The sequence below is a fragment of the Rhinichthys klamathensis genome, unplaced genomic scaffold (genome assembly GCF_029890125.1).
Source record: "Rhinichthys klamathensis goyatoka isolate OS25496 unplaced genomic scaffold, OSU_Roscu_1.1 h1tg000059l_1, whole genome shotgun sequence".
NCBI classification, from domain to species: domain Eukaryota; kingdom Metazoa; phylum Chordata; class Actinopteri; order Cypriniformes; family Leuciscidae; genus Rhinichthys; species Rhinichthys klamathensis.
This window is the reverse complement of record NW_026606604.1, coordinates 9306777-9333848: the sequence shown is the minus strand read 5'-3', so window position 1 is coordinate 9333848 and position 27072 is coordinate 9306777. Positions and strand designations below refer to the sequence as shown.

General features: G+C 37.2%; 2 protein-coding genes across 2 annotated transcripts; one reads left to right on the top strand and one right to left on the bottom strand.

Annotated features, from left to right (window-relative positions):
• Positions 1-958: 958 nt before the first annotated feature.
• Positions 959-11447, bottom strand: rmc1 (regulator of MON1-CCZ1). Its single transcript, XM_056249283.1, has 20 exons — positions 11310-11447; positions 10738-10814; positions 10253-10337; positions 10101-10157; positions 9401-9487; positions 9178-9318; positions 8269-8372; positions 8064-8153; positions 7843-7948; positions 6100-6208; positions 5906-5950; positions 5769-5822; positions 5562-5690; positions 4470-4576; positions 4260-4379; positions 4039-4116; positions 2713-2817; positions 2525-2593; positions 1397-1622; positions 959-1260 (listed from the first exon to the last, which is right to left on the bottom strand). The coding sequence occupies exons 1-20, from the start codon at positions 11406-11408 to the stop codon at positions 1181-1183; spliced, it is 1968 nt and encodes a 655-aa protein (XP_056105258.1). The 5' UTR covers positions 11409-11447; the 3' UTR covers positions 959-1180.
• Positions 11448-13915: 2468 nt separating this feature from the next.
• On the top strand, positions 13916-27072 carry si:ch73-173p19.2 (V-type proton ATPase 116 kDa subunit a 1). Its single transcript, XM_056249282.1, has 17 exons — positions 13916-14042; positions 14552-14630; positions 15446-15543; positions 15727-15855; positions 16557-16675; positions 16816-16942; positions 18646-18728; positions 19118-19211; positions 19326-19538; positions 21241-21391; positions 21599-21732; positions 21820-21980; positions 22062-22392; positions 22496-22603; positions 24470-24587; positions 26150-26321; positions 26730-27072. The coding sequence occupies exons 1-17, from the start codon at positions 13926-13928 to the stop codon at positions 26800-26802; spliced, it is 2307 nt and encodes a 768-aa protein (XP_056105257.1). The 5' UTR covers positions 13916-13925; the 3' UTR covers positions 26803-27072.

Here is a 27072-nt window from a genome sequence, read left to right as displayed (position 1 = left end):
AGCGCCCGCGGCCTCAGATCACTTGGACGTGGCTGTGTTTACTAGAGGTAAAAACGATATAAATACTGTTCGTTTTCTCACACAAACCGCTCGTTTCGTGTCTTAGGCCATCAATGTGTTCTTACATTTACGAGTCATTAAATCATGTTTAATTTGGACTTCTCTGTGCATGCTCTTTGAGGTGGTGACCATAGACCTGCATTATATGACTGACAGACAAGAACGGTTTGACCTAAAAATATCAAAATTGAAACTACTGCGGAAACAAAGACACCTACATCTTGGATGCCCTTGAGGTAAGCTAAAACATATCAAACATTTATTTCAAAGTGAACTATCCCTTTAATGCAACTTTGACTGTGAAACCGATTCAACTTCAAACCTGCATCCGCTGCGAGATCCCACAAAAACATCTGCATAATTTTAGTATGTAAACATACTTCATGTAGCACAATCTTCATTATGCACCTGTGAATGTCAGTTGTTTTAGAAATTTAGCAACATCAACATGTGGTTTAAATCTGTATGGACACCATTTGTTACATTGCAGTGTTATTAAATTGTGTATAAATGTGATAATAAAGTCTTGTGATGTGGGCTCAATTCAGTTTTTTTAAGTGCATTAAAACACTGATAATGTATGATTGCCCGAGGAAGTCTGTGTAGACAGAATGCAATGGCAACTCACAGGTAGGGCAGATAAGATACTCATTACAAATCCCAAAGATCTGTGGGTGGTAGGGTTGAATCACTTCCGTAGATTGTCATCATGGGAAAAATGTTAAACCTAAAACAATCGATTGACCAGTAAAATCTCACAACGCAAATAAAATGAACAAATAGTCACTATTAACATATATTTATTATACTGTAAAAGCTAGACATTTCTTTTTCAATTATATACATGATCAAGCTTCACATACAGATCATATTAAGTTGACTCTTGCAACAATGGCGATTTTAGTAATTCTCCATTGAAACCAATCTGTTACTGCGTTATCCTCCTAAACCCATCTGTACTTTATGGCAAACATGCATAGAAAAGACAGTTAAGCGTCTCTTTTAACACTGGACTCGCTCTAGTGTTTGTATGAGCTTCATACAGTTGGTTTTCATTTTGCTACTCAATGGAATAGATTCCTTCTGGTTAAACCATCGTTTTAGCTGTTACCGTGGTCCTTCACGCCGTGGCTTGTTTCATCAAAGCGTTCTCCCCAAACGTTTCCTTGAAGAAGACAACGTGCTCCTCACAGTGCTCTCCTGGAACAGGAAGATGATGTCAAATTAATTCCAATCATGTGCTGATATTTCTGCTCTAATCATGATGTGAATGAAGGATTTCGATGCTTAGCCCCATTTCGTGAGCACGCATCAATCATTCATCAAAACCACCTACCTTGGTTAAAACCAGGATTACCACGTAATCGCATATTCCTCTGCTCGAAGAAGCGGAAGATGGTGTAGAACAACATTGTGTTGTTGGTTTGCCGTGCAGCGTCCAGAAACTTCCGAGCGGAGACGTTGTCGTGGCCACCGACGCTTCGAACGAAGCGCAGAGCGGCTAAAACCTGCTGCTTGGACAGAAGAACCTCCACAATCTCATCATTAGCGGTGGACAGCCTCTGTGATACACACAAAAACACACGTCAATCACTCAGAGAAAGGCAAAATGAAGCTTGATTCACCGCTGGCTAAATGGGCTTTCAATAAAACTTGGCTGTCTATGCAGTAGAAAGGTGGAACAAAATTGAAATCAGTGCTACCTGACCACAGAAAACAGAGAAAATGGCCTGTTGTCTTGCCTTTTGCCAAATAGATAGGAAAACTTCAACACCCATAATGCACTGGGCATGTTGCCGTCTGAGGCCACTCTCACCAGTCTGCTATGATACTCTAATACCGCCTTGCTTTAGTAGGAAATACCTCTCAGCAAACTTTTAGTCACAATGGTGTTGACTTATATTGTTCCCAGGAGCAAGAATTCAAAGAGAAAACGTTTAGGGGGAGTGAGTTACTTTTGGTTTCCAGTGAAGGATCCTAGAGGGACATGCTGGTGGAAAAAAATATGAGATGGAGTGAAAAATAATGTCAACTCTCTAAACTCTGTAAAACAATGTAAAACCCTCCCAAACTCTCTGGGGGGGAACGCTAACATTTTGCGAGCGAATGCAAAGTTTCTTGTGGGAACGCAAAACATTTGAAAGAGAACGCAAAAGCATTGCTAAAATACAACTCATTTTTTTTCCTTCACCATGTCCTTTTAGGGGCTCCGTAGGATCCAGCGCATTGTAGGCAGTGGCTAAAGACAGCAAAGAATCATAAATATGGAGAGAACACTGTGATGGAAATCTGGAAAACCTTCATGTTTGTAGTATCTATTTCAAACTGGATGACCGCGAACAGTGTTTTAGGCCAAAGAGAGGGGAAAACTAAAAGAAACTGCTGTTCCGGAACCAGTTCAGCAAACTTACACTTTAAATCATCTAAACTGAACATGCATGCGAGTATAAAGCGGTTTCCGTACCTTGAGCATGTCCAGAGAAAGCTGGTGAGCAGGAGGATACGTGCTCTCCAGAGACAGCAGCAGACAGGCCTAGAAAAGCAGAAACCGTGAGCCAGCAACATCAATAAGAAGCCATTATTGAAGCATATAGACTCATAGAGTGTAATGTACTAATTTAAGACATTGAGTTTAGAACATGGAAACTTCACCAGTGGTTTGGAGTCGCTCAGGACGTGATACTGGAGAAACTGGTGCAGCATGTAGAAAAGATTGTGCTGGACCAGAGTTTTGATAACCAGCTCATACAAATAGTGCTGGAAACGAAAGATAAAGAAAGAGTCACTGTATATTACACACACGACACACTCAAATCTTGCTGTGACAACTAGGCAAATTTGGTTCAATTATGATTCTTTACTAAATAACGCAAATTTAAGATTAAATTCAGGCAAAATTTCACAAGTTGAACAGATTCAGTTCGAATTGACAAAATCAAACATATCCAACCCAACTAGATAAAAACAAATCAAGCTTAGTCATTTTAAAAGCTTTGAAATATGAATTCTAAGCCTTATTATACTATATTATTTTGAATTAAAAACACAATATTAATGGTCAAAATATAAATGCTCACATGTAATGCATTAAGGAAAGTGAACCGTGTTTATTTGAGTATTATTTATATACTACTAGTATTTCTTATTTTGTATTAGCTTTTATTTTTACATTTTCACTTTAAATTAAGTTAAGTTTTAATAATGTGCTTTTGTCATTAAGTTACATTTCTATTTAGCTTTTTATTTATTTTATTTTTGAGTAATTTTAGTACTTAAACTTGTTTTATTTAGTTGATACTTTTCTAATGTTCATGTAAGTTTTTCATCTAATACTTATATTTTAGCTTTATTTTAATGAACAAAAACTGTTAGTAATAGTAAAGCCTCTCTCTCCCACAACTTTTTTTCTCCCTCCACTGTCCTACAAATGAAGTCTATATGCTCATAAAAAAAAGTTTAAAGCCTATGTTCAATTATTGCACCGAAACCCAATTTGTTCCAATAGGGCTGAACCTGCGGTTTGTGTCTGACTCTAAATGTGAAGTTTCTCCAAATGACAGTAATAGTCGAACGTATTTTGTTCAAAGGCATAGTTTATTAATGGAACGCCCCCAATATAAAAGATGTTGAAGGGTTAAGCGGAACGCTGGAGGCCACAAAGATTATTATCAGTTGCTGAAGAAGCTCAAGGCAGAATGTGTCTAAGCAACTGCAACGCCTAGCAAAACATCCAACAAACACCTGAGGGTCAGTTTAAGGTGAACCAGAGTTATACCAGAGCTTATAAATGAAATGAATGGTTCCGAGTGACATACCAACAAACTGTATGAAACTACTAGCTACGATTAATGTTTAGCAATGTTTACATGTAACAGATCCATTCAAGATTTATAGCTTGTACTCTGAATTGGTTTGTAGGTATGAGATATTACAAGGTAAAAAAGTGATTTCTTAAAGACCTCATTGTGTTGTTTATACCTGAACGGGGATTTGAAACTGGTTAAGGGAGCGAATGTACTCCATGAGAACAGCAATGATGAATTTATGCTTCGCGTCCTGTTCAAAGAAGACAATTTAGAGCATTAGAACAAGAAATATCACAACATAAGCTTTCCTTTAGACAGATTTATTGAGACCTACAGAACTAAGGAAAAAGTGCACACAATTGCCTTCTGAAACGAATTACAATCCTCGTTTACCTTCTTCTCGGTGAAGTCCGACAGCACGTGTGTGTACATGTCTGACTGGTCTATCACCGCCTGTGTCCGGACAGGCCTTTTATAAGAAGTGCTGGAGCGGCTGGGCCCTGATTCCATAGCCTGAGGAGAGAGAAAAAACAGGCCAGTTTTACAAAAATTACATTTTCTATGAACACCCCAGTCACACATACATACATGGAATATACTGACCGCAGTGTACGCTTGCTCTGCGTCCAGGTAATCTTTGTACACTTGGTTGAGTTTATCAAACACTGTAGCCACCACAGAAAGGTTCCCTTTATCGCCACCTATAAGCACTGAAGACCAAGACATGCATTTATTAAATATTATCTAACATTTACTGTCACTGGGCCTGCCCTGTCGCGATTATTGGTTAATCGATCTAACAGAAATGATCTGAGATAACTGCAACAATTATGCAGTTTAGATTTCTATCACTCTTGCTATGCATTGATTTTTAAGATGCATATTAGGTTCAAAACCAAAATATTTGCTCATTTTGTTATAGTAAATTCAAAGTTGGTTAAAGTGCCCCTATTATGCCTTTTCGGATATTACCTTTCATGTAGTGAGTAATTTAGCTGCTTGTGAATGTAAAGGTCTGTGAAGTTTCAAAATGCACAATAAAAGGAGTTTAAAGAACCAATTCTGAACTGCCTGAAACGAGCCGTCAGTTTTACTTCCTGCTAAACCAACTTAGGTTTGTAGCAAATTTGCATAATGCCAGCAGATGTTTTTCATTGGCTGCCTCGCAAACAAAGACACGCCCTCAAACACTGTAGTTGTAGCTGAGGCCTGGAAGAGTTTGGTTTGTGTTGTCACCTCACCATGTCGAGAAGACACTGTTTTCTGCTCTGTGAAATCCACTTTGCTGCACTTCCAAAGAATGAGACTTATATGATAAAACCAAAACCATGTTCGTATCACTGTGTATCAAGTGCTGAGGAAGATAAAGAGCTGAAATTCAGATATAGTAATGGGGATTTAGTTTCCGACACGTACTATAAGCGGTCGACCAATCACAACAGACTGTGCCATCTGACCAATCAGAGCAGAGTTGGCTCGTGGAAAGGAGGGGTTTAGAGAGACTGAATCCTTTATCGATCCGTTTCAGACACTGAGAAAAGAGCTGATGCTGCAATGTATATTATGAGGAAATAATTATTCCTATTAGGAGACCTCCAAAACAAAATTAGGAACCTTTAACACAGCATAATAAGGGAACTTTTATTCTAAAATAACTATTATGAGGTATTTTTACTACAGTGGCCTGATGCTTACTTTGTGAGCATACAGACAAGATGACCATTTTGCAGTCTCGCCTCCGCAACAGGAAGTCCATGAGTTTGCCTTTATCCTGCAGGAGATTCAGCGTGGGCTGGAGCTTCACCTGGAGGTACCACAGATATCCTGACGCACAGAGAACATATCATTACTCTCAATCACAACATAGTTTTGATTTGATTTGTGTATTGTTTAGTAAAGTACCTTCGCTAGCACTGATGATGATATCTGGTTGAAAAACACTCCAGGAAGATGAATCTTGAACGTTAAGGAAAAATTTGAGAGGATAAATATGGTACTGTGCATTTCAGTTTCAGTTTACAGTTCGTCCACAAGGATACAAAGTTCGCAGGGCACAGGGGCCTGACTTGGAGCGGCCGCAGGTCCTGTAAGGGTGTGGAAAGAGAAATGATCTTCTTTACACTTTCAGAGAAGAAACCAATTAGGTAAAGCTTGGAATAGTGATATAGTTAATCACTGAAAGTGAGGTGTCGCTTTGAAAATGAATTAAGTGTCTTGCTGAAACTCTCCTCACCTGTGAGAGGGATCTTGAAGGGGTTGATGGATCGCGCAGGAAGCACAGGCTGATGCACATTTACATTACCGTCTAATTCCCTTAATTTTATGTCATAAATGAGTGAAGTCTGAAATGCAAAAAGACGAGCATTACAAACAAGGTACAGAGCAGACCAGCTCATCGAGCACTCACTTATAGTTAATCTTTAAAAACACTAATAATAGATTAGCACTGTTAAATGTAATCTTCAGCAAATCTTAAAATGAGTACCCATTTCCAATATCCATAAATTCACTTGAATAATTTAAAGATTTAATTATTTAATTGTTTTCATTTAAAATGTCAATATTGTTTTATTGATCTTGACCATCATTTTTATATCAGTGCAACCCTAATATTTTTTAGAAATATAAAATGCTAGGAGAATAATGTGAATACCAGAGGACTAGCAAAGCAAAGCACATTGTTAGTGACAAGTTCATTGTGTACACAGTAAAATGAGTTAAAGTGCCCCAATTATTATGTTTTTTTTGAAAGGTTCCTAATTTTGTTTTGGAGTCTCCTACAACATGCATCCAAGGTAAAAATACACTTTAATTTTCTCATAATATACACTGCAGCATTACCGGTTTTCTCAGTGTCTAAATTCAGTCTCTCTAAACCAACAACTACAGTGTTTGAGGCTCAAAGCAGACATTGTTCATTGGCAGCCAATGAAGACCATAGGTAGGCATTATGCAAATTTGTTACAAACCTACGTAGGTTCGTGCAGAAAGTAAGACCGGAATTACTGACGACTAGGGCTGTCACTTTACGTTCGAAAATCGATTGCACAATCGATCGGACCAACCAACACAAGTATCGAAAACGAAAATAGGGAATCGATTTTAACGGCCTTTTTTTTTTTTTTTTTTTTTTAACCAAAAATGTGTTTTAGGTGGACCGATCAATACAGCACACAGAACATGTAGGATGGCGGAAAATAACAATGTCTTTTCTGTTAACCAAATGCTTTTTAATATTCGCTATTACTTCAATGCAAGTGAACAAGGGCGCCGTTATTTGTTGCGTAGTGACGTGTGTGTTCAAGTAAGCCAGAAATGCGCAGATTCTGCTCAATACGCTGTATTTAATATATCATGAGGACTCACGAGTTGCGTATTTGCGCAGATTTGGCTTACACGAACTTCCACAGCAAAGAAAGTGAGTAAACATAGAAATACGCCAGATTGGCTCGTGATTTGACAGCGTTTCCCGCCAAAGTTCATTTTTACCCGCATTTGGCGAGTTGGAGGGTGTTCATTTCAATCTCTGAATGCTGCGCTCCTGTTTGTCATTGTGCACGAAACTTCACGCCAATAAATCATCAGAAATATTGCTGACTTGCGCGTCTCAAGCGCCCTCTTTACACTCGTCCTAATGCCTGTTAGGTGTCCATGGATTTGCCTGTTTTTGGTGATGAAGATGGAAACGTCTTTAGACATGGAAAATCGATTTTACAATCGATTCAATGAAAACTTATGTCTCAAAAATCGAACGGGATTTTTTCACAAAAGTGACAGCCCTACTGACGACACGTTTAGGCAGTTCAGAATCGGTTCTTTCTTTTGGGAGACAATAACTGCATTTATCTGCACTTTGATCTATGAAACTTTGCAGACCTTTTACATTCACAAACAGCTATATTACACACTGTCAGAAAAAGCATAATGGGGCACTTTAATATCATCTGATTCAAGTTTGAGCACTTGTCAAACTCACCTGTGAGCTCTGATGGTGCACCACAACTAGATTATCCACCACGTTCAGTGCAAACTTGCCCGTGGTGTTTAGTTTGAGCATATGAGTCTTCTTACAGGTGCCTTCTCTACAATTAAAACCAAGCAGGAACAGGTTAGAAAAACAAAAATGCTTCAATACAGATCTGAACATTGAACATACAAGAATTGTATGGCCAGTAATATCGTTTAGCTCTTTGTGACCTGGGCAGATGATAGAGGACCACCTCTGCTCCAGGACTGTTAGTGGTTCTGGAGTGATGCTTCAGGTACATCACATACAGCTGATCGTAACTACAGTTGAGAGAAAGAGTGTGACTACCGGGCTTCACAGTTGCTTTTTCATGCATTAGTGCATTTTATTTCATAATCCAACATGTCATTTGTTGGCTCAAGTGCTCATACACACATTGTGGCCACAGCGATGTCACGTTCAGAGAGGCTGAGCTTGGCTGGTTTGGGAACGGCTGGCAGCTCAATCTCAAACTTGGACATCTTTGACATGGTCGCACTCTAAAGAAAATCATGTTAAGATTAGAGAAGCAAGTTTTAGGATGTAACAATCCAGTATCAGGAACTCAAAGGGGCTTTTCACACTGCGTTTAACCCCAGGTTATCGCCATTCTAAACTCTGCTTTTAACCCCGGGTAAAGGAACGTTTCACACTTGTAATTTAAAAGCAGGGTTAGCATCGCTTTTTACCCAGGATTAAGAAACCCTGCTTTGGAGTGAGGTTAGCACTATTTTTGCACTGTTGCCCCCGCATTGCATTGGCAAAATTGTACAGTGTACATTGCACAGCTTAGCAACAATCGCATGCCTCATATACACATGCTTGGAAACATGAATGAATGATGTTGTATATAACAGACGTTTCAGCATTTGATGGGAAAAAGGTCAAATAGTGACAGAAAACTCAACAAATGGAAGGAAGAAGGTAACATTTTATTATTACCTTTATAGTCTGAAAAGTCCTAAACATGATAGTACAGTTAGCAATATATAATATGAGGATGCGCAGAGCCTTTATATAAACAGATTGTGTGCTGTGTTCATCCAATCAATGACACTGACACATGCAAATAAAAGAATGTTAACCCAAGGTTTAGCAGTGTGAAGCAAGATAACCCAAAGAATGACCCAGGGTTAACTCTTTCAAGTGTGAAAGCCCTAAGTTACGGAGAAAAACTTTATACACTTTTACTTTGGGTACAACTGAAGTCAATCTGTTTTACTGTTGCCCTCTTGTGGTTCAAATCTGCAGATGCAAAACTCTTGCACGCCTAAAAATAACAATAAACACAAACACCAAACTCACCTTGAAAGCAAATGGCTGCAGCACATTGCCCTGTACGGTGGTGGAAAGGAGAAGAACGGCCGTCTCTGGGCAATACATGTACCAGTTAACATTGATGCTCTGGCTCTTTAAGAGCTTCAGGGTTCGTTTATCGGGCAGCACCTGAACAGAGGAAAAACAAGGATTCTGTATAAAAAAAACTACTTCAGTTAATTTACTGATTTGATGTAAGGCGTCACCTCACCTGGTAGAATTCTATTCCCTGGTCAGTGACGAATACAATCTCATTCCAGTTGGTCCAACAAAACCCGAGAATACTGGCATTTTTTGTCTGAGGATGGTAAATGAAAATAGCAAAAATATGTATTACGTATTCAAAATGTCTGGTCGGTGCCGGTTAGATTTTTAAATGTTTTTGAAAGACGTTTTACCAAGGCTGCATTTATTTGATCAAAACAACAGTTACAATTTAACATTATTAAATTAAATTATTTAATAATAAAATAATTATTACAATTATTAAATAAAAAAATTGAATATCCTTTAAAATGTAATTTATTGCTGTGATGCCAAGCTGAATTCTGATCCTTCAGAAATCATTCTAATATACTGATTTGGAGCTCAAGAAACATTTCATATTACTATCAACGTTGAAAACAATGTGCTGCTTAATATTTTTGATGAAATCATGATACTTTTTTATCAGGATTCTTTTTTTTTATTTTTAAATAGAAATATTTTGTAACATTAAAAATGTCACTTTTGATCAATTTAATGCATCCTTGCTGAATAAAAGTATTAATTGCTTTACAAAAAAACAAAAAACACTTTTGAACAGTACTGTATATACATAAATAAATGCATATATAAATAAAGCAAGCAAATGAAAACAGCACTTGACTTGAAGGGTGTTAACGTCAATCTTAGTTTGTTTAGGGATATACCTTGCACTCATGGGAGAATTCCAAGTGTGGATAGTCAGGAATAAAGTTTATGAAATCCTAAAAAAAAAGGAAAGAAAGAAATTCTGTTAAAGGGAACCTGCAAACAATAGATGCATTTATTGCGACAGCAACCACCAATGAATGATACTCACAACTGATTTTGTAGTGCGCTGCACAGCTAAGATTTTGTTCCCCAATGAGAATTTGATACACTTCACCTCTCCTTTGTCATCCATTCTGTCAAACAAAACACAATTTAAGCATCATTTCTAGTGTTGTTATAGTTAACTAAAACTATTAAAAATAATGATCAGTAACTAAAATAAAGCTGATATCAAATAAAATATAAATATTAGGAAATAATAGGAAAAACTTAAATGAAAATAAGAAATGTTGCTTTGACACCTAACTGAAATACATTTGTTTAGGGATTAAATTATTGAAACGGAAATAAAAATTAATTACAGCTATATAGAAATAATACAAAATTAAAGTAATATTAATATTAAACTAAATTAAAAATAACAGCTAATTCAAATATTAACAATTACTATTATAGTACTTAATAATAGTAAAAAAACACACTTTACATCATGCAAATGAGAATATAGAAAAATGCAGAGTCTAGTTGACTTACCTGAAAGCCGCTGAGCTCTTGTCATCTGGTCCTTTAACCACAACACCTGTGGCCCCACCAGACCGTACAGCAAACACCTACATCACATCAAACATGCACTATTATAATCATAAAGCATAACTCATCATGACAGATAAATAAGATACACTTATGTGATAAGTCTAAATTACACATATGTGATAATTTACCCTGATACCAATGTTTTTTGTAAATGTGTTCCATGGATCTACCATGATATTATTTGAAGCATTTGAATTATACCGAATACCAAAGTATATGCAAATGGACTATGGTATTGCCAACTTATAAAACAATAAACCTGATGACTACAATACATGATGACAAAGTTATTGCACATAATACAGTTACAGTAAATGAGTTAACATTAATCTAAATATTAGTATATTCATAAACTAAAAAGGCTAATCCAGATGTATTAGTAAATCTACGTGGAGTGAATATGATGAACACTGCAAAGGAAAACATAGGAAAGCTACCTATTGACACAGCATTGATATCTCTTTATATTGTCATGTAATTATTACACTTCAAATTATTAAACGTGTTCTCACCTGTTTATTCGCCTCGTCAAAAAACACATTGTTGACGCTCGACGCGTTCTCAAACTGCACGGGGTTTTCACTGAGCTCTAGATAATATTCGTCACTCATATCGTTTAATAAAGAGTCCTTTAATCCGCAGCGTTGTGTTTTTACTTTAGCTAGTGTTTCCACTTCCGCGTCCGTCAAGCGTGAGGCAGTCATGTGATGATCAAGCGCCCATGTGACGTCATATGTAAATTCAATTGCTCTTCTTTTGTGTAAAACTTATAAAACAATATAATACGGGTTTTTTTTTTTTCATTTCAAAATTATCATGTATTTGTTTATAGGTGGCCAGAGCCGTAATCCTAGTTTGGTGTTTTATCATACAGTAACAGTACAACCATATTTGGTATCTTTTTAAGTAGCTAAGCAAATTCAACGGCAGAACTTTTTAAAAATACTCCCTGCTCTTCGTTTCATGGACTTATCACACGACAGCGCCAACTTTAATAGTTTAATTTTAAAGCGCACACCGTCAAACTAATCTATAATCACCTGAGTGAAAAACGCGAATCTACAGAGATTAGAGATCCGAATGTCAATCTAGTTTCATATTAGTGAGAGAGAAAGAGTGTTCATATTTGACCGCTTTACGCCAGACATAATAGGCTAACACCCTTATGGACAGTATAACGTTAGATAAAACTGTCAAAAAGACGAAATCACTGAGCCCATGTGCTCAGGGTAGCATGAAGGTTTCTCTAGAGGAGAACAACTCAGCAGGTGAGATTGAGATTCAATTCGAGACTGATAATTTACACAACATTGACCAGGGCCCCCTGTGATGAGGGAGTCCCGACTCCCACAACACCCAGAAAATTGTATATAACGTTACTGTATTGTATAAAAAATACTTGACTTATTTGTAGGCTAAGGCTATATAGTGTGTGTGTGTGTGTGTGTGTGTGTGTGTGTGTGTGTGTGGATCCCGATCCATCGTTCCTCATCTATCATCATCATTCCTCAGGTTTCCAGTCCATCTCTATCAGCTCTACACCGGACAACATATCCAAAACCTCTTCGTTCCTCTCTGAGGACAGCGTAGATGAGAAAGAAGGCAAGCAGGCTAATAGAAACAAGCTCTCTGGAAATTATCAATATTTACAGACAAGATATATGGGGTAAAGAGAACTTATCCAATGAACGGCTTCCCAGAGTGTATGTAGGCCTACACTTTGCCAAATCAAGTGCCTGAAGAGCCATCTTTGGGTGAATTTAAAACAACACAAATATGCATCTAACAGAATAATGATCGTTATTTTGGTTTAATTTTCTTTTTCTCTTTCCTCACTTTAGAGGAACATACAAATGGCAAGAGGAGAAAAAGGTTCTCCGAGAGACTATGGATACTGTGCTGCATACGTCTACCAGATTCAGTCGAGTCTCCCTCTCCAAACAAGTCATCCTAACAGCCAATCCTCCGTTTAGCAACCCCTTCTGATCCATAGATGAGAGAATAGTATATTTAACATTGATAAACACACGAAAAAGAAGCTGTACAGAAACAGTATTGAACTCTTAAAAAAATAAAGGTTTCAAAAGAGGAGTGATGCCATAAGGAAACATTTTTGGTGTCCCAAAGAACCTTTCATTGATCCGTTTCTTAAAAGAATCTTTTGTTTTATTAGTGTGAAGAACATTCTAATAATCTACAGAACCTTTTCCACTATAAAGACCCTTTAGGAAATTTCTGTCATCATTTAGGCCTACTCACCCTCAGGTTGTTCCAAACCTGTATCAGTTTCTTAACTCAGTTGAACACAAAAGAAGATATTTTGAAGAATATGGGTTACCAAACAGTTGTGGGACACCATTGACTTCCATTGTATTTTTTTTTCTACAATGGAAGTCAATGGGGACCAGAGACTGTTTGGTTACCCATATTCTTCAAAATATCTTCTTATGTGTTCAGCAGAGGAAATAAATGTATACAGGGTTGGAACAACTTGAGGGTGAGTTAGTAATACTCCTCCCCCAGGTTTCACTGGCAACTTTCACAGACATATCTTAAAATATATCAGTGCCATTGTTTTGTCTCAAGATGCACACCAGTAGTGCTTTTTTTTTTTTCTAAGGCACGTTTTTAAAAAACATTTCCTAATTGAACTAAGGCCTAATCCTGGCTTAATCTAAGCCTATAGTGAAACCAGGCCTTAATCTTAATGTCATAGAAGAAGAAATCCAATAAAATAGAAATGTTTTCTTTAGCCATATACTGTACAGTTTATCGAATACCCCATCAGGGTTTATTTTGCAATTCATATTCATCATAACATTCGGCACAGCAACAAATATTGCTACAACATTAGAGTAATACTAATGTCCTCTGAGGTCATTTGCACTACAATACATACAGTATTTTTAAATGTGTGCTTTGCTGCAGGGTTACTAATCATAATTCGGTCTGGATGCTCCAGCTGCACTAGTGGTGTCGATATTGATCCTGAGGCCACACAAGTACACTATTGATCTCACAGACAGACATTTAATAGACTGACTTACAAAAACCAGACAATCACTGCCGCTCAACCATATGTGACCAGTTTATATTCCTCCATACACAGCTCTCTAAAGCATTTCAGAATGGGTTCTTTATTTCGCAGTGAGGAGATGTGCCTCGTGCAGCTGTTCTTTCAAACGGAATCGGCCCACAATTGCATCAATGAACTCGGTCATCTTGGCTTGGTTCAGTTTAAAGATGTAAGTAACCTTGATGCGTTTGTGTGAGTGTGTAAGCAACTTCTTCCGACTGTCTATTGACCACAAAGTCTGTGTTGTTGAATTAAAATTACATTGTTTGAGCATCAGGCCATGAGCTGCTAAATGCTCTTTAAGTTCTGTTTTATTTTGTAGTTAAAATGTTATGATGGAAGATTAATTTGTCAGATTGTCAAATAACCTTAATAGCATGATCTATTGATTTCTAAATGTGTGCTGCTTTTAGCAGCATGCACACTTTCTAGTGCATACTCACTACATCATTTTTCAGTTTATATTGAGCTTGTAGTGTCACATAATTTGATTTCTCACCATTGGCTGAATCGATCAATGCATAACACTGCAGAGCAAGAAAAACTGGTTCTGTACATTATGTCGGTAAATTAATCCTAAATAAGGGAATCATTTCTAATATGGCCTAAGTCGTCTAAAATAAACCGAAACCATGTTAGAAATCATATGTGTATTTTTTTTTTTTTATGATCTTCTAGCTGAATCCTGGTGTAACAGCATTTCAGAGGCACTTTGTGAAGGAAGTGAAGAAATGTGAAGAAATGGAGAGAATTCTGAGTAAGAATGTATACTTTATTATAACAAGCTGGTTTATTGTATTTATTGATATACTGAACACTTATGATAGTCCTAATTCTGATCTCACAACATTTGTGCCGTAAATTTCATACATTTTTAAGCCATTTTAATATTGCAGAAATGTAGGCTATATCTTCTCTGTTTTACATGTTGTGCAGATGTGATCTAACAATAAACCCTTGATTTACACTTGAAACATATTCCCAGGTAGTGTTACGTTATGTGTACTTTTTTTTCAAGTAACGTATTACTTTTTAATTTACAACAAAATATCTGACTTCAAATAACGCAAGTTATGTTGATGATCCAATTCAACCACTAATAAGCAAAAATAACTACATAAACATCACGTTTGTGTTTAATTTTTTTGTTATTATTGGTGAAGTGTTGAACTTTCTTCTGCTGAATGGCAGCAGAGCTGAAAGCTTTGTTTGAGCTGCGCTCTACTGTACAGGCGTGAATTTGCACTTCTTTCAGCCTGAGGCTTCTGGTGTGGAAAGGGCCTTTACAATTGTCAAAAATTGAACTTTTGTTTGTTTTTTTCTTATAAAAAAAACAAGCAAGTGAGCCCAGCCCAGGTGAGAAAAAGTAACGTAATGCATTACTTTCCAGAAAAGTAACTAAGTAACTCATTTAGTTACTTTTTTAGGGAGTAACACAATATTGTAACGCATTACTTTTAAACGTAACTTTCCCCAACACGGTTCCCTATATTAATTTGAAACCATTTGGATATATTTATCTTACTTCAAAGATGGTCATGTTGCTTTCTCTTGAAATTGTACATTATTTAGGATATCTTGAGAAGGAGATGGTGAAATCTAACATCGTAATTTCTGCAACAAAGGAGAAGGAGATGGTTCCCTGCCCCAGAGATGTTCTGGAGCTGGAGGTGAAAACAACACTTGTCATTTTGTTATTATGCTGCTATTTTTATTTGGAATACTTGATTCTGATTGGTCAATCATTGCATTGACCAAATAAACCCGTTCTCTCTTACTCTGTATAACAATTTGACACACAAACAGAAATTCTGAAAGTTACTGTGACATAATGATTGTCTTCAAACCTTTAGTCCACATTTGAGAAGTTGGAGCAGGAACTGCGAGAAATCAACTGTAACCATGACACACTCAGACAGAACCTCATTGAGCTGATGGACATCGACTCTCTGCTGAGGATGACTGAAGACTTCTTTGAGGAGGTGAAGATCTCGAGATCTCAGAACCATTTCATCCTAAATCAGTGTTACTTCATATATTTATATAGGCCTACTATTATAGTATTTATTATTTTGAAATGCTATTTTTATATTTGCATTTTTCATTTCAGTTTTAGGTTGTTTTTTGTGCTTTTGTAATATGTATTAGTTTCTTTTTAATATTTTATATAGATTAAATATATTTTTTGTTTTAGTTTCAGTAATTTTTAGTACTTCAACTTAAAATGATTTATAAATAATAATTTTAAATAAAATATATTTCTATTTTTTATATCTTTCTATGGCAGAAATAGTAAGAGTTTCACTCGAATATACATCACAATAGTGAAGAAAAGTTTCATGCTGAATTTAAGGCCCCAGTTCATGCTTAATATTCAAATATTTGCATATTTAGTCAACTAAATTTTTCAATTTGGTTTATTCAAGCTTGATCTTGAGGGCGTTTCACCTTCACTGCATCTAAGAGTCAAATGGACAATTTTTAACATTATTTCAAATGCTTGAGGTGATAGTTTACCTAAAAAATGCTAATTCTTTCATCATTTACTAGCCTTCATGTTGTTCCAAACTTGCGTGGGATTGAAAGGAGTTGTCCATAATACTCATTTCCATGCAATGAAAGCGAAAGGTTACCATAGACAGACTGATGTACTAAAGTTGTGTTGACAATTGCTTGTGTGCAGGCCGAGTTACTGCTATGCTCTGAGCCTCCTTCTGAAGACTCAGTGTCCATGACTGTCTCGTCCTTCATAACCTGCCGCAGATACAGCAGTTCCAGCACCTCCGGACCTCTAAATCTAGGGTACATTTAAAAGATTTTGTCCAACTGATACATACATGCTTTAAAATAAAGATTCCAGTTCGAACACAATTTTTTTTTTTTTTTACAGCTTGACCTAATTGTACTGCTAATGCCATAGGCCTATCTGTATGCATTTTAAGTTTTGTTGCAGGTGTGATCAAACAAGACAGGTTTCCTGCTTTTGAAAAGGTTCTTTGGCGCCTTTTTCATGGAAATTTCGTCCTTCGGCACGCAGAGATACAGACCACAGAGGAACTCCAAGTGGTGGTGAGACTATCATATTTGTAATGGGTATTTTAAAGACCCCCTGTGGTGAAAGACCCCCTTTTTTAGTGTTGTTTATATGTCTATGATGTGATGTTCTTAACATGCTTAAAGACAAACCATGTGTGAATTCATCAGTCAACACCTGAGTATTTTCCCCTTAAAATGGCAGTTTACCAAAGACAGGATGCAGGAAGACAGAACTTATTCTGAATAAGTAATTACTTCATATATTTATGAATGTGTGCAGTATGAATGTAATCCAAATGAACTACGTTCGCCATGTTGTCATTATCAGTTGTGTTGCTTCACTGCCATTAATAAATCCTCTCCCGTGACCTCATGGGATAGTAAAGTGTCCAGAATCTCGTTGGAAGTAGTAGGTCATTCGGGGAACTCTTATGATTATCTTTTGTCACATACTGTTTTTTGCCTACTATATATAGTATGGAAGTGCAACAGGATGTTGCCAGTCTCAAAAACGCGTTTCCGACCGTCGCAAACATGTAACCAATCCCATCAACGTGCAGTCTGACTCTGTGATGGCGAATGGCAACATGGTTTGTGTAAAATTAGCAACACATCATTAGCTATTTGATAACGTAGTCAACCCAAAAGCTAATTATAGTAAATACCATTATATGTCTGACGTTGTAGAGAGCGATAACGCATTACCATTCTGATACATTGACAGACAATCGTGTATAATTCACTCTTCCTCTTCTTCTGAATCAGTTTCTGGTTCAAACATATACGGCTGACTTAAACCAATATTTTCACTTGAGAGGATCAGGTAACGCTAGTCCGAGCTGGTGTGATGGAGTGGCGGCGGGGACTAATGCTGCCTTCACGTGATATCGGAAATGTCCTACTTCCCACTTCTGAAATCATGATTCCAAGCTCGTCACAGTGCTTTGTTGTCGGAAAGAACAGGAATCATGGAGGTCACCAGGTTTATTCTTGCCTATTTTTGGGGAAAATCGTATTAAAGCCAAAATGATTTTAGCTTCCCATTCTTTGAAAACCATATAAACGTTCATCGCGCTAGATAGCTTGCTGACGATTCTGGAATTTCGGTCAAATCCGCCATGTTTTAAGTTTGTGGCCCGCCCAACTCGGGAACTTGGGTATCAAAAATGATTCCCGAGCTTCCCAGTGGTACGACTTGAGAGGGCGATCATGTATAATTTTTAACTAACGATTATTCCGATAGCCCGGGAAGGGAGCATGATTTGCATATTGGCATATTACTAAATAAAGCAAGGGTGTAGTTACATTCAAGCTATTTTAAGGCATGGATCAATTATTTTTTAGAGGGAAAAACATTTGTTGTTTTGATTATTAAAGATGAGTTTTAAGGGATAAAATTATTGACTGTAGGGGGACTTTAAGTTCAAGTTATTTTTATTGTTATGATATTATTTTACACTCAAAACATGGACTGTCAACGCTTAACACTTCTGCAACATAAGTGCCATTCTATATTCTCCAACACCAGAATCCATTATCTATGTCTATCAATATGTGCTCACTGCTCATACAAGCTTGCTCTCAGATTATCAGTACACACCACACGTGTGGCTATAGGCTTTTACTTATATGTGAAATATATATTTCTCTATTTATGATGAATAAACTAATGCACAGTCTATTTGTCTGTGTTCAGTTTATCTTCAGTGATCAGTAAGTATGTTTCTTTTAAGCAGAGAGCAGCTGTGAAGAAGGACGTGTTCATCATATTTGTCCAGGGAGAACATGTGCGAGAAAAGATCAGAAAAGTGTGTGAAGGGTGAGAAACATGGTATTTCCACACACATTATATACCAGCAATAGAAATATATTTTTTAAAAACAATGTTGACTTAAACAATAACACTAAAAACAATATTTAAAAAAATTGTTAACACAAATGACATTGTAAATGAACTAAAAAATTTATTTAACTTTTTCAACATGGTCAGACAATCAGTGTGTCAGTTTCTTGACTAATTTAATTTTTTAATGATATGTTTGTCACCATATTTAGAGAATGACAGTAGCAGTTTAACTTGGTCAAAACAATCCATGCATATTTAAATATGAATGACTAATTTTATCTGACGGCCTAATTTGCATTTGCTTGATTTATTTTGAATTCTGTGAAATGATCTCATCAAAATGATTCCTCCAATCCTTAAAGGTTTCATGCCAGCTTGTACTCATGCCCCAAAACTTTGTATGAGCGCAAGAAGATGAGCAACAACGTAAAGTCACGAATGGAAGATCTTCGAATGGTGAGTCAAATGATTTTTACTTGCCAGGTGTTTTTTCAAGTGTGTTCTTTCACCAATGATCGATATTCAAAAATAAACGTAGGGAATGGCTATGTGCATGTTTTTTTTCGAAAGATCCTGAGAAGAACTGAAGAATATCGCGGTGGTGTCTTGACCAGAGCAGCCGACCACGTCCAGGAGTGGGGCAGTAAAGTGAAGAAGATGAAGGCCATCTACTACACACTGAATCTCTGCAACATAGACATCACGCAGAAGCTGATCGTAGCAGAGATCTGGTGTCCCGTGTCAGATCTCACTTTAGTTCAAAACGCCCTGATTATGGGATCAGTATGTATGTTTATATACTGCCTTGAAGAAATGTTCTGCAGACCACCATCCCTAATAATTCAAAACTATTTAAAAGTCTGCAAAGTAAAGCGAGTCGCATGTTAAAGTTAATGTTAGTTTGAGCAATTTTGCCCCTTTGCAAGTGGTTTAAAAGATAGAAATAAAAAAGTAAAACAAAACAATTATCCTAAATATTGCAAAATGTGACATTTTTAAATAAATAAACCACTAATAAATATAAATTCTAAATCTTATATGTATACACTCACCTAAAGGATTATTAGGAACACCATACTAATACTGTGTTTGACCCCCTTTTGCCTTCAGAACTGCCTTAATTCTACGTGGCATTGATTCAACAAGGTGCTGAAAGCATTCTTTAGAAATGTTGGCCCATATTGATAGGATAGCATCTTGCAGTTGATGGAGATTTGTGGGATGCACATCCAGGGCACGAAGCTCCCGTTCCACCACATCCCAAAGATGCTCTATTGGGTTGAGATCTGGTGACTGTGGGGGCCATTTTAGTACAGTGAACTCATTGTCATGTTCAAGAAACCAATTTGAAATGATTCGAGCTTTATGACATGGTGCATTATCCTGCTGGAAGTAGCCATCAGAGGATGGGTACATGGTGGCCATAAAGGGATGGAGATGGTCAGAAACAATGCTCAGGTAGGCTGTGGCATTTTAAACGATGCCCAATTGGCACTAAGGGGCCTAAAGTGTGCCAAGAAAACATCCCCCAAACCATTACACCACCACCACCAGCCTGCACAGTGGTAACAAGGCATGATGGACCCATGTTCTCATTCTGTTTACGCCAAATTCTGACTCTACCATCTGAATGTCTCAACAGAAATCGAGACTCATCAGACCAGGCAACATTTTTCCAGTCTTCAACTGTCCAATTTTGGTGAGCTCTTGCAAATTGTAGCCTCTTTTTCCTATTTGTAGTGGCGATGAGTGGTACCCGGTGGGGTCTTCTGCTGTTGTAGCCCATCCGCCTCAAGGTTGTGCGTGTTGTGGCTTCACAAATGCTTTGCTGCATACCTCGGTTGTAACGAGTGGTTATTTCAGTCAAAGTTGCTCTTCTATCAGCTTGAATCAGTCGGCCCATTCTCCTCTGACCTCTAGCATCAACAAGGCATTTTCGCCCACAGGACTGCCGCATACTGGATGTTTTTCGCTTTTCACACCATTCTTTGTAAACCCTAGAAATGGTTGTGCGTGAAAATCCCAGTAACTGAGCAGATTGTGAAATACTCAGACCGGCCCGTCTGGCACCAACAACCATGCCACGCTCAAAATTGCTTAAATCACCTTTCTTTCCCATTCTGACATTCAGTTTGGAGTTCAGGAGATTGTCTTGACCAGGACCACACCCCTAAATGCATTGAAGCAACTGCCATGTGATTGGTTGATTAGATAATTGCATTAATGAGAAATCGAACAGGTGTTCCTAATCCTTTAGGTGAGTGTATGTACATATTGAATATAAATGTTAAAGTTAAACTGATCTTAATTACAAATGATGTACTTTACTTGAATGGAATATTTTTAAAATATTTATACTGTAAATTTTACCCTGTGGAAGTAGTTTAATACTCTTAACTCCACTCTAACTATTTGTACTGCAGACATTAATTATGCCTCAAGTCGTGCAAGTTTCTCATACATGTGTGATTTTCATTTTCTTTAGGAGCAGAGTGGTTCCAGTGTGACCCCAGTCCTGAACCGCATCCAAACCCAGCAAACTCCACCAACCTTCAACAGAACCAACACATTTACTGAAGGATTCCAGGCCATTATTGATGCCTATGGAGTCGGTACCTATCAGGAGATCAATCCAGGTGATGCTGTTACTCTTGCTAATCTTCTATAGTCTATCATCCATCCATCCATCCATCCATCCATCCATCCATCCATCCATCCATCCATCCATCCATCCATCCATCCATCCATCCATCCATCCATCCATCCATCCATCCATCCATCCATCCAAAATGTATGTTATTATTTATTTATTTACTATTTTTTTGCCTCATTTATTTTCTCAGCTCCATACACTATTGTAACCTTCCCCTTCCTGTTTGCGGTGATGTTTGGAGATTGCGGTCATGGACTGGTGATGACACTGCTCGCAGTCTGGCTCATTACACAGGCCGAATGTTTACGAAAGATGAAAAATGAGGTATTGAATGGCATTAAATGTCAATGTCTCATAGTTTTTGTTTGCATAATAACATCACTTTCTTGTAAGCTTTGATTTTCCTCCCAGATTACAGATGTCCTGGTCGGTGGACGCTACATTATCTTGCTCATGGGAATGTTCTCTATATATACTGGACTGATTTACAATGACTGCTTCTCCAAGTCCTTCAACATTTTTGGCTCTTCCTGGCGTGTGCGACCCATGTTCTCTCCTCACGGGCCTTGGCAGTACGTACAGTACTCTGGACGCTTGCAGGCTTTAAAGTTATTTGTCGTTTTCCATTTTGATCATTTTTTGCTTTATCTCAGAAACAAAACACTGCATGATAATCATCATCTTCAGCTGAACCCAACTGTGCCCGGAGTTTATTCTGGTCGCCCGTACGTGTTTGGAATTGACCCGGTCAGTGCATATAAAATCTTGTTTGTTCAACATTACGGGAAATTCCAGGACATTTTACTTCAGTTTGTTCCTCAGCTGATCTTCATGCTCTCTCTCTTTGGATACCTGATCTTCCTCGTCCTCTACAAATGGTGCATCACCCTGCGCTCTGAAATGGCTCCCAGCATCCTGCTACTCTTCATCAACATGATGATGTTTGATTACCAGCCGGAACACAAGTTTCTGTACAGAGGACAGGTTTGGATTCATTGTTCCTCTAAAAGCAGCTCTTTACTCCTGGCTTCACATAGCCAAAGCACTCAGCATGACAGATTATGAGCGCTGCTGTAATCCTCTACAGAAAGCTGTTCAGATCTTCTTGGTTGTGACGGCTGTGCTCATGGTTCCTGTGCTGCTCTTGGCCAAACCCCTCCTCATCTACAGGACCCGAATGAAAGCCAGACACCAGGTGGGTGAGCAGAACAGAGCAACCCTGTCCCAAGATCAGTTAATGCTTCTTTCAACCAGGGTTATTATAGTAAAAACTAAGACTAAAACCTTTAAAGCTATAGTTGCCAAGGCTTAATGTTGTAAATAACTCAAACTAAAGCTGAAGTAAAAAAAAAAAAAAAGAAAGATAAAAAAGGCAAAATACACAGCAAAATGACTAAAACTAACCAAAATTAAAATGAAAAAATTAAATATAAAAATATTAATATGATCTATAATAATATCTCAATGATACTAAAATAACACTGTTTTCCAACATGGAAAAATGTATTGTATTATTAATTAAATTATGTTATGTATTAAACTAAATTTAAATGCAAATTAAATCCTTACAAACATAAAAAAAAAAAAACATTGATACATATTTTTTGTGTAGATAGATTATTTATAATTAAATTTAAAATGATCTAACATAAATGCAATTACAGCATATACTGTATCTGTATGTGCATAACATAAATATTTAAAAAATATTCAGTATAAGTACATAAAAAGTAATTAAGTTCAGTAATCTATAAGATTTTCTTTGAATTTTAATATTTAGATTTACCACTTTTAAAAAAAGTTGCTGCCTTAAATTTTTTAAGTACAATCAACTTAAATGTTTGTCATTTTAACTTAGACTACATCAAACTGACTTTGAAAAAAGGAGTCGAATCTTATATAACTTATAAAAAATAGTTGGAAATTGCGTATTGATCATGTAATTTTTTACAGTGTTTCGATGTATTAGTGTTTTTTAAACGATATATCACAATACTGCAATATTTTTCAATTTTATTTTAATAATTTATTTAACTTTTTATTTATTTTACATTTTCAATTTGGCACATTTCTATTTCTAAAATTATATATTTAATATATTTTGTGTCTATAATAATATATTTAAGTGTTTGTGACTAACAAGGTCTCTATGCAGGTGTTTGGAAACAATGATCAGCATGGAACAGATACGGGTTTCTCCTCACAGCATCAGAAATATGAGATGGTAAGCTGCTTATGTTAAATGGAAAGTCTGTTATATGAGAGCCTGGTGATGAAGCATGTTAACCTGGACCAGCATCAGTATGCCTATAGGGAAAACAGGTCCACTGAGGATGCTATCGTTACAGCCCTCCATAAAGCGCTGACACACCTTGACAAGGGAAAGACATATGTGAGACTTCTCTTCATAGACTACAGCTCAGCGTTTAACACCATCATTCCTAACCAGCTGGTCTCCAAACTCCTTGGCTTGGGCCTCAGCAGCAGCCTGTGTATGTGGATCAAGGAATTCCTGACAGATCGCCCACAGACAGTGAGAATGGGCCCACACCTGTCCCTCAGCACTGGAGCACCGCAAGGCTACGCGTTGAGCCCGTTGCTCTATTCCATCTACACTTATGATCTCCACCCACCCCTCGAATACAATGATAAAATTTGCAGATGACACAACTGTGGTGGGAGAAATCTCGAACACCTACAGAGATGAAGTTGACAGACTGACAGGATGGTGTAAAGACAACAATCTGACCCTGAATGTCTCTTAGACAGTTTATCCCCAGGGCCATCACAGAACTGAACAATCATGCGCCCCCCCCCCCCCCCCCCCATAATGTTTTTTTATATTTGATTTGATTTATTGTGTGAGTGTGTTTATTTATGTTAGAGGCTGCACAAACAAATTTCGTTGTATGGTTCTACTGCACAATGACAATTAAAGTCTATTCTTTTCTAAGTCTTTAAATGTTATAAACATTTGAAATACAAAATGCTCAAATGTCTTTACATGAAGTATGCTGTACAAGCAATGAGGGCAGCTGGTTTCACCTGTGTTTTTCTTCAGGTGAGCATAGGTGACGTGTTTGTGAACCAGGCCATCCACACGATCGAGTACTGCCTGGGCTGCATCTCCAACACGGCCTCGTACCTTCGGCTCTGGGCGCTCAGTCTGGCTCACGCAGGTAAGTCATAAAACACAGTAATAAAAATAACTCTGTCATCTGTTCGAGAATAATGCCGTTCTTTGTGTTTTCATTAGTTTCTCAGTGACTGATTGTATCAGGAGTGAAATGATTTATGAGTGTGCAGTTTATGAGGACACCTACTGTAGACTTAGACTTAGACTTAAGACTTAACTTTATTTGTCATTCTCACAACACGGATGAGGGGAACGAAATAAGAACTCAGGTCTCGGTGTTGACCAACTACTTCAATAATTAATAAAAATCTTAAGAAACTTCCATAAAAACATTTAAAACATAAATAAAATGCAATACTATTTCTTAAAAAGACAAAGGCATGGCAGTGTGGAGGAGTTCATTAGTCTGACCGCATCTGGGTAGAAGCTGTTCTTCAGCCTGGTGGTCCTTGCCTGGATGCTACGCAGCCTTCTGCCCGAGGGGAGGTGGGAAAACAGTCCGTATGCTGGATGGGTAGAGTCCCTCATGATGCAGGTTACTCTATCCCTGCATCGGCTTGAGTAAATGTCCGAGAGACAAAGCTCAACAACACCAGAGCATGTTTTAAACTTTTACTTTTAGCTTCCCTATGTGGTATTATATAGCATTATAATCTCAATTTAACAGAATACCAAGAGAATTTAATTCTGAAAATATACCGAAGACTGGAGTAATGGCTGCTGAAAATTCACCTTTGCCATCACAGGAATAAATTATATTTTAAAATAGATTAAATGGTTAACAGTAAGTGATATTATGTCACAATTTTACTATTTTTACTGTATTTTTTAATCAAGTAAATGCAGCGTTGGTGAGCATAAGAGTCTTTTTTTCAAAGACATTTAAAAAATCTATTTTCTTTAGTTTTTGCTGACAAATAATTGTACATTTCTCAGTCCAGGTAACACAGAGAACGAGTAAACATTGCTCATTTACATATACACTCGACATTGTAAAAACAATACAACACGGATTTAGAATCGGCAAAGTTACACTTTAAAGGAATTGTTCAAAACTAAAAAAGTGATCCCATAATTTACTCGCCTTCAAGTCATCCTACGATTATACGACTTTCCACTTTCAGCCAAACACAATCAGAGTTGTATTAAAAAATATCCTGGCTCTTCCCAGCTTTATAATGGGAGTGAATGGTACCTGAGATTTTAAAGCCCAAAAAAGTGCATCCATCCATCATAAAAGTAATCCATACGGCTCCAGGGGGTTAATAAATGTCTTCTGGGATTTTGTAAGAACATATTTTAAAACTTTATAAACTATAATCACTGGCTTCCAGCAATAGCTGTATTACTTTTATGATGGATAGATATGCTTTTTTTGAGCTTCAAACTGTTGGTAGCAATTCACTGCCATTATAAAGCTAAGGAAGAGCCAGGATATTTTATAACATAACTCCGATTGTGTTCGGCTGAAAGAAAGTCATATACACCAAGGATGGCTCGAGGGTGAGTAAATTATGGGATCATTCAGATTTTTGTTTGAATTATTCCTGTAAATGAGGTTCTCAGAGGCGTGTGTGTGTGTGTGTGTGTGTGTGTGGTCTGCAGAGCTGTCGGAGGTGCTTTGGCGGATGGTTCTCCAGGCGGGGCTGAAGCTCTCCTCTGGTGTGGGTTCACTCATGCTGGTTCTGCAGTTTGCTGCTTTTGCTGTTCTCACCGTGACTGTTCTTCTGATTATGGAGGGCCTGTCTGCTTTTCTGCATGCTTTACGACTGCATTGGTAAGAACAACACATTATTCATAAGCAACAAGACTTCACTGATTCTTTTAACTAGGAAAACCTAGTCTCACCCTCTGTACTTTATCATACAAATGACAAGCTTTCACCTTGCACTTGTAAGTTGCATGTTAGTCATCAAGGTATTTGACTTGTTCATGACCCTTGACTTGGGGCATGTTTGTCTGTCTATTTGTAATCTATTAAAGTTTACATACAGTATATCTGGCCCGAAGGTCTAATGTCTCTGTACTTGAAGTGTGTCTAAATTCCGCATTAATAGTGTGAGGTTCAGTGTACTGTTACTAACAATAATAGAAGATCTGTTTACAAAGCATGTTTAAATATTATACAAAATGGCAGTGATATGAATGTAGTTAAAGTGACTTTTTTTTATGTGTTTGTTTTCAGGGTTGAATTTCAGAACAAGTTTTACGAGGGATCCGGCTACAAGTTCACACCCTTGTCCTTTGATAGCCTGTAAAAACATTAATAGTCACTATTTGTACTATTCTTGTAGTTTTTAAGCGCCATTATAGTTTTGTGAATGTAAAAAATGCATATTTTAAACCAGGGGACTTCAACAGGGGTCTCCCAATTATTACGTTTTGTGAACAAAATGAAAATATGCTATAAACAAAAATACTGTATTAAGCTCAACTTAACTTTGAACTAAACATTGATGTAGAAGTAGGCGTTGATCTTTCATCGCACTACGACGTAATAATGTGACATTAATGTAATGTAAAGTCGA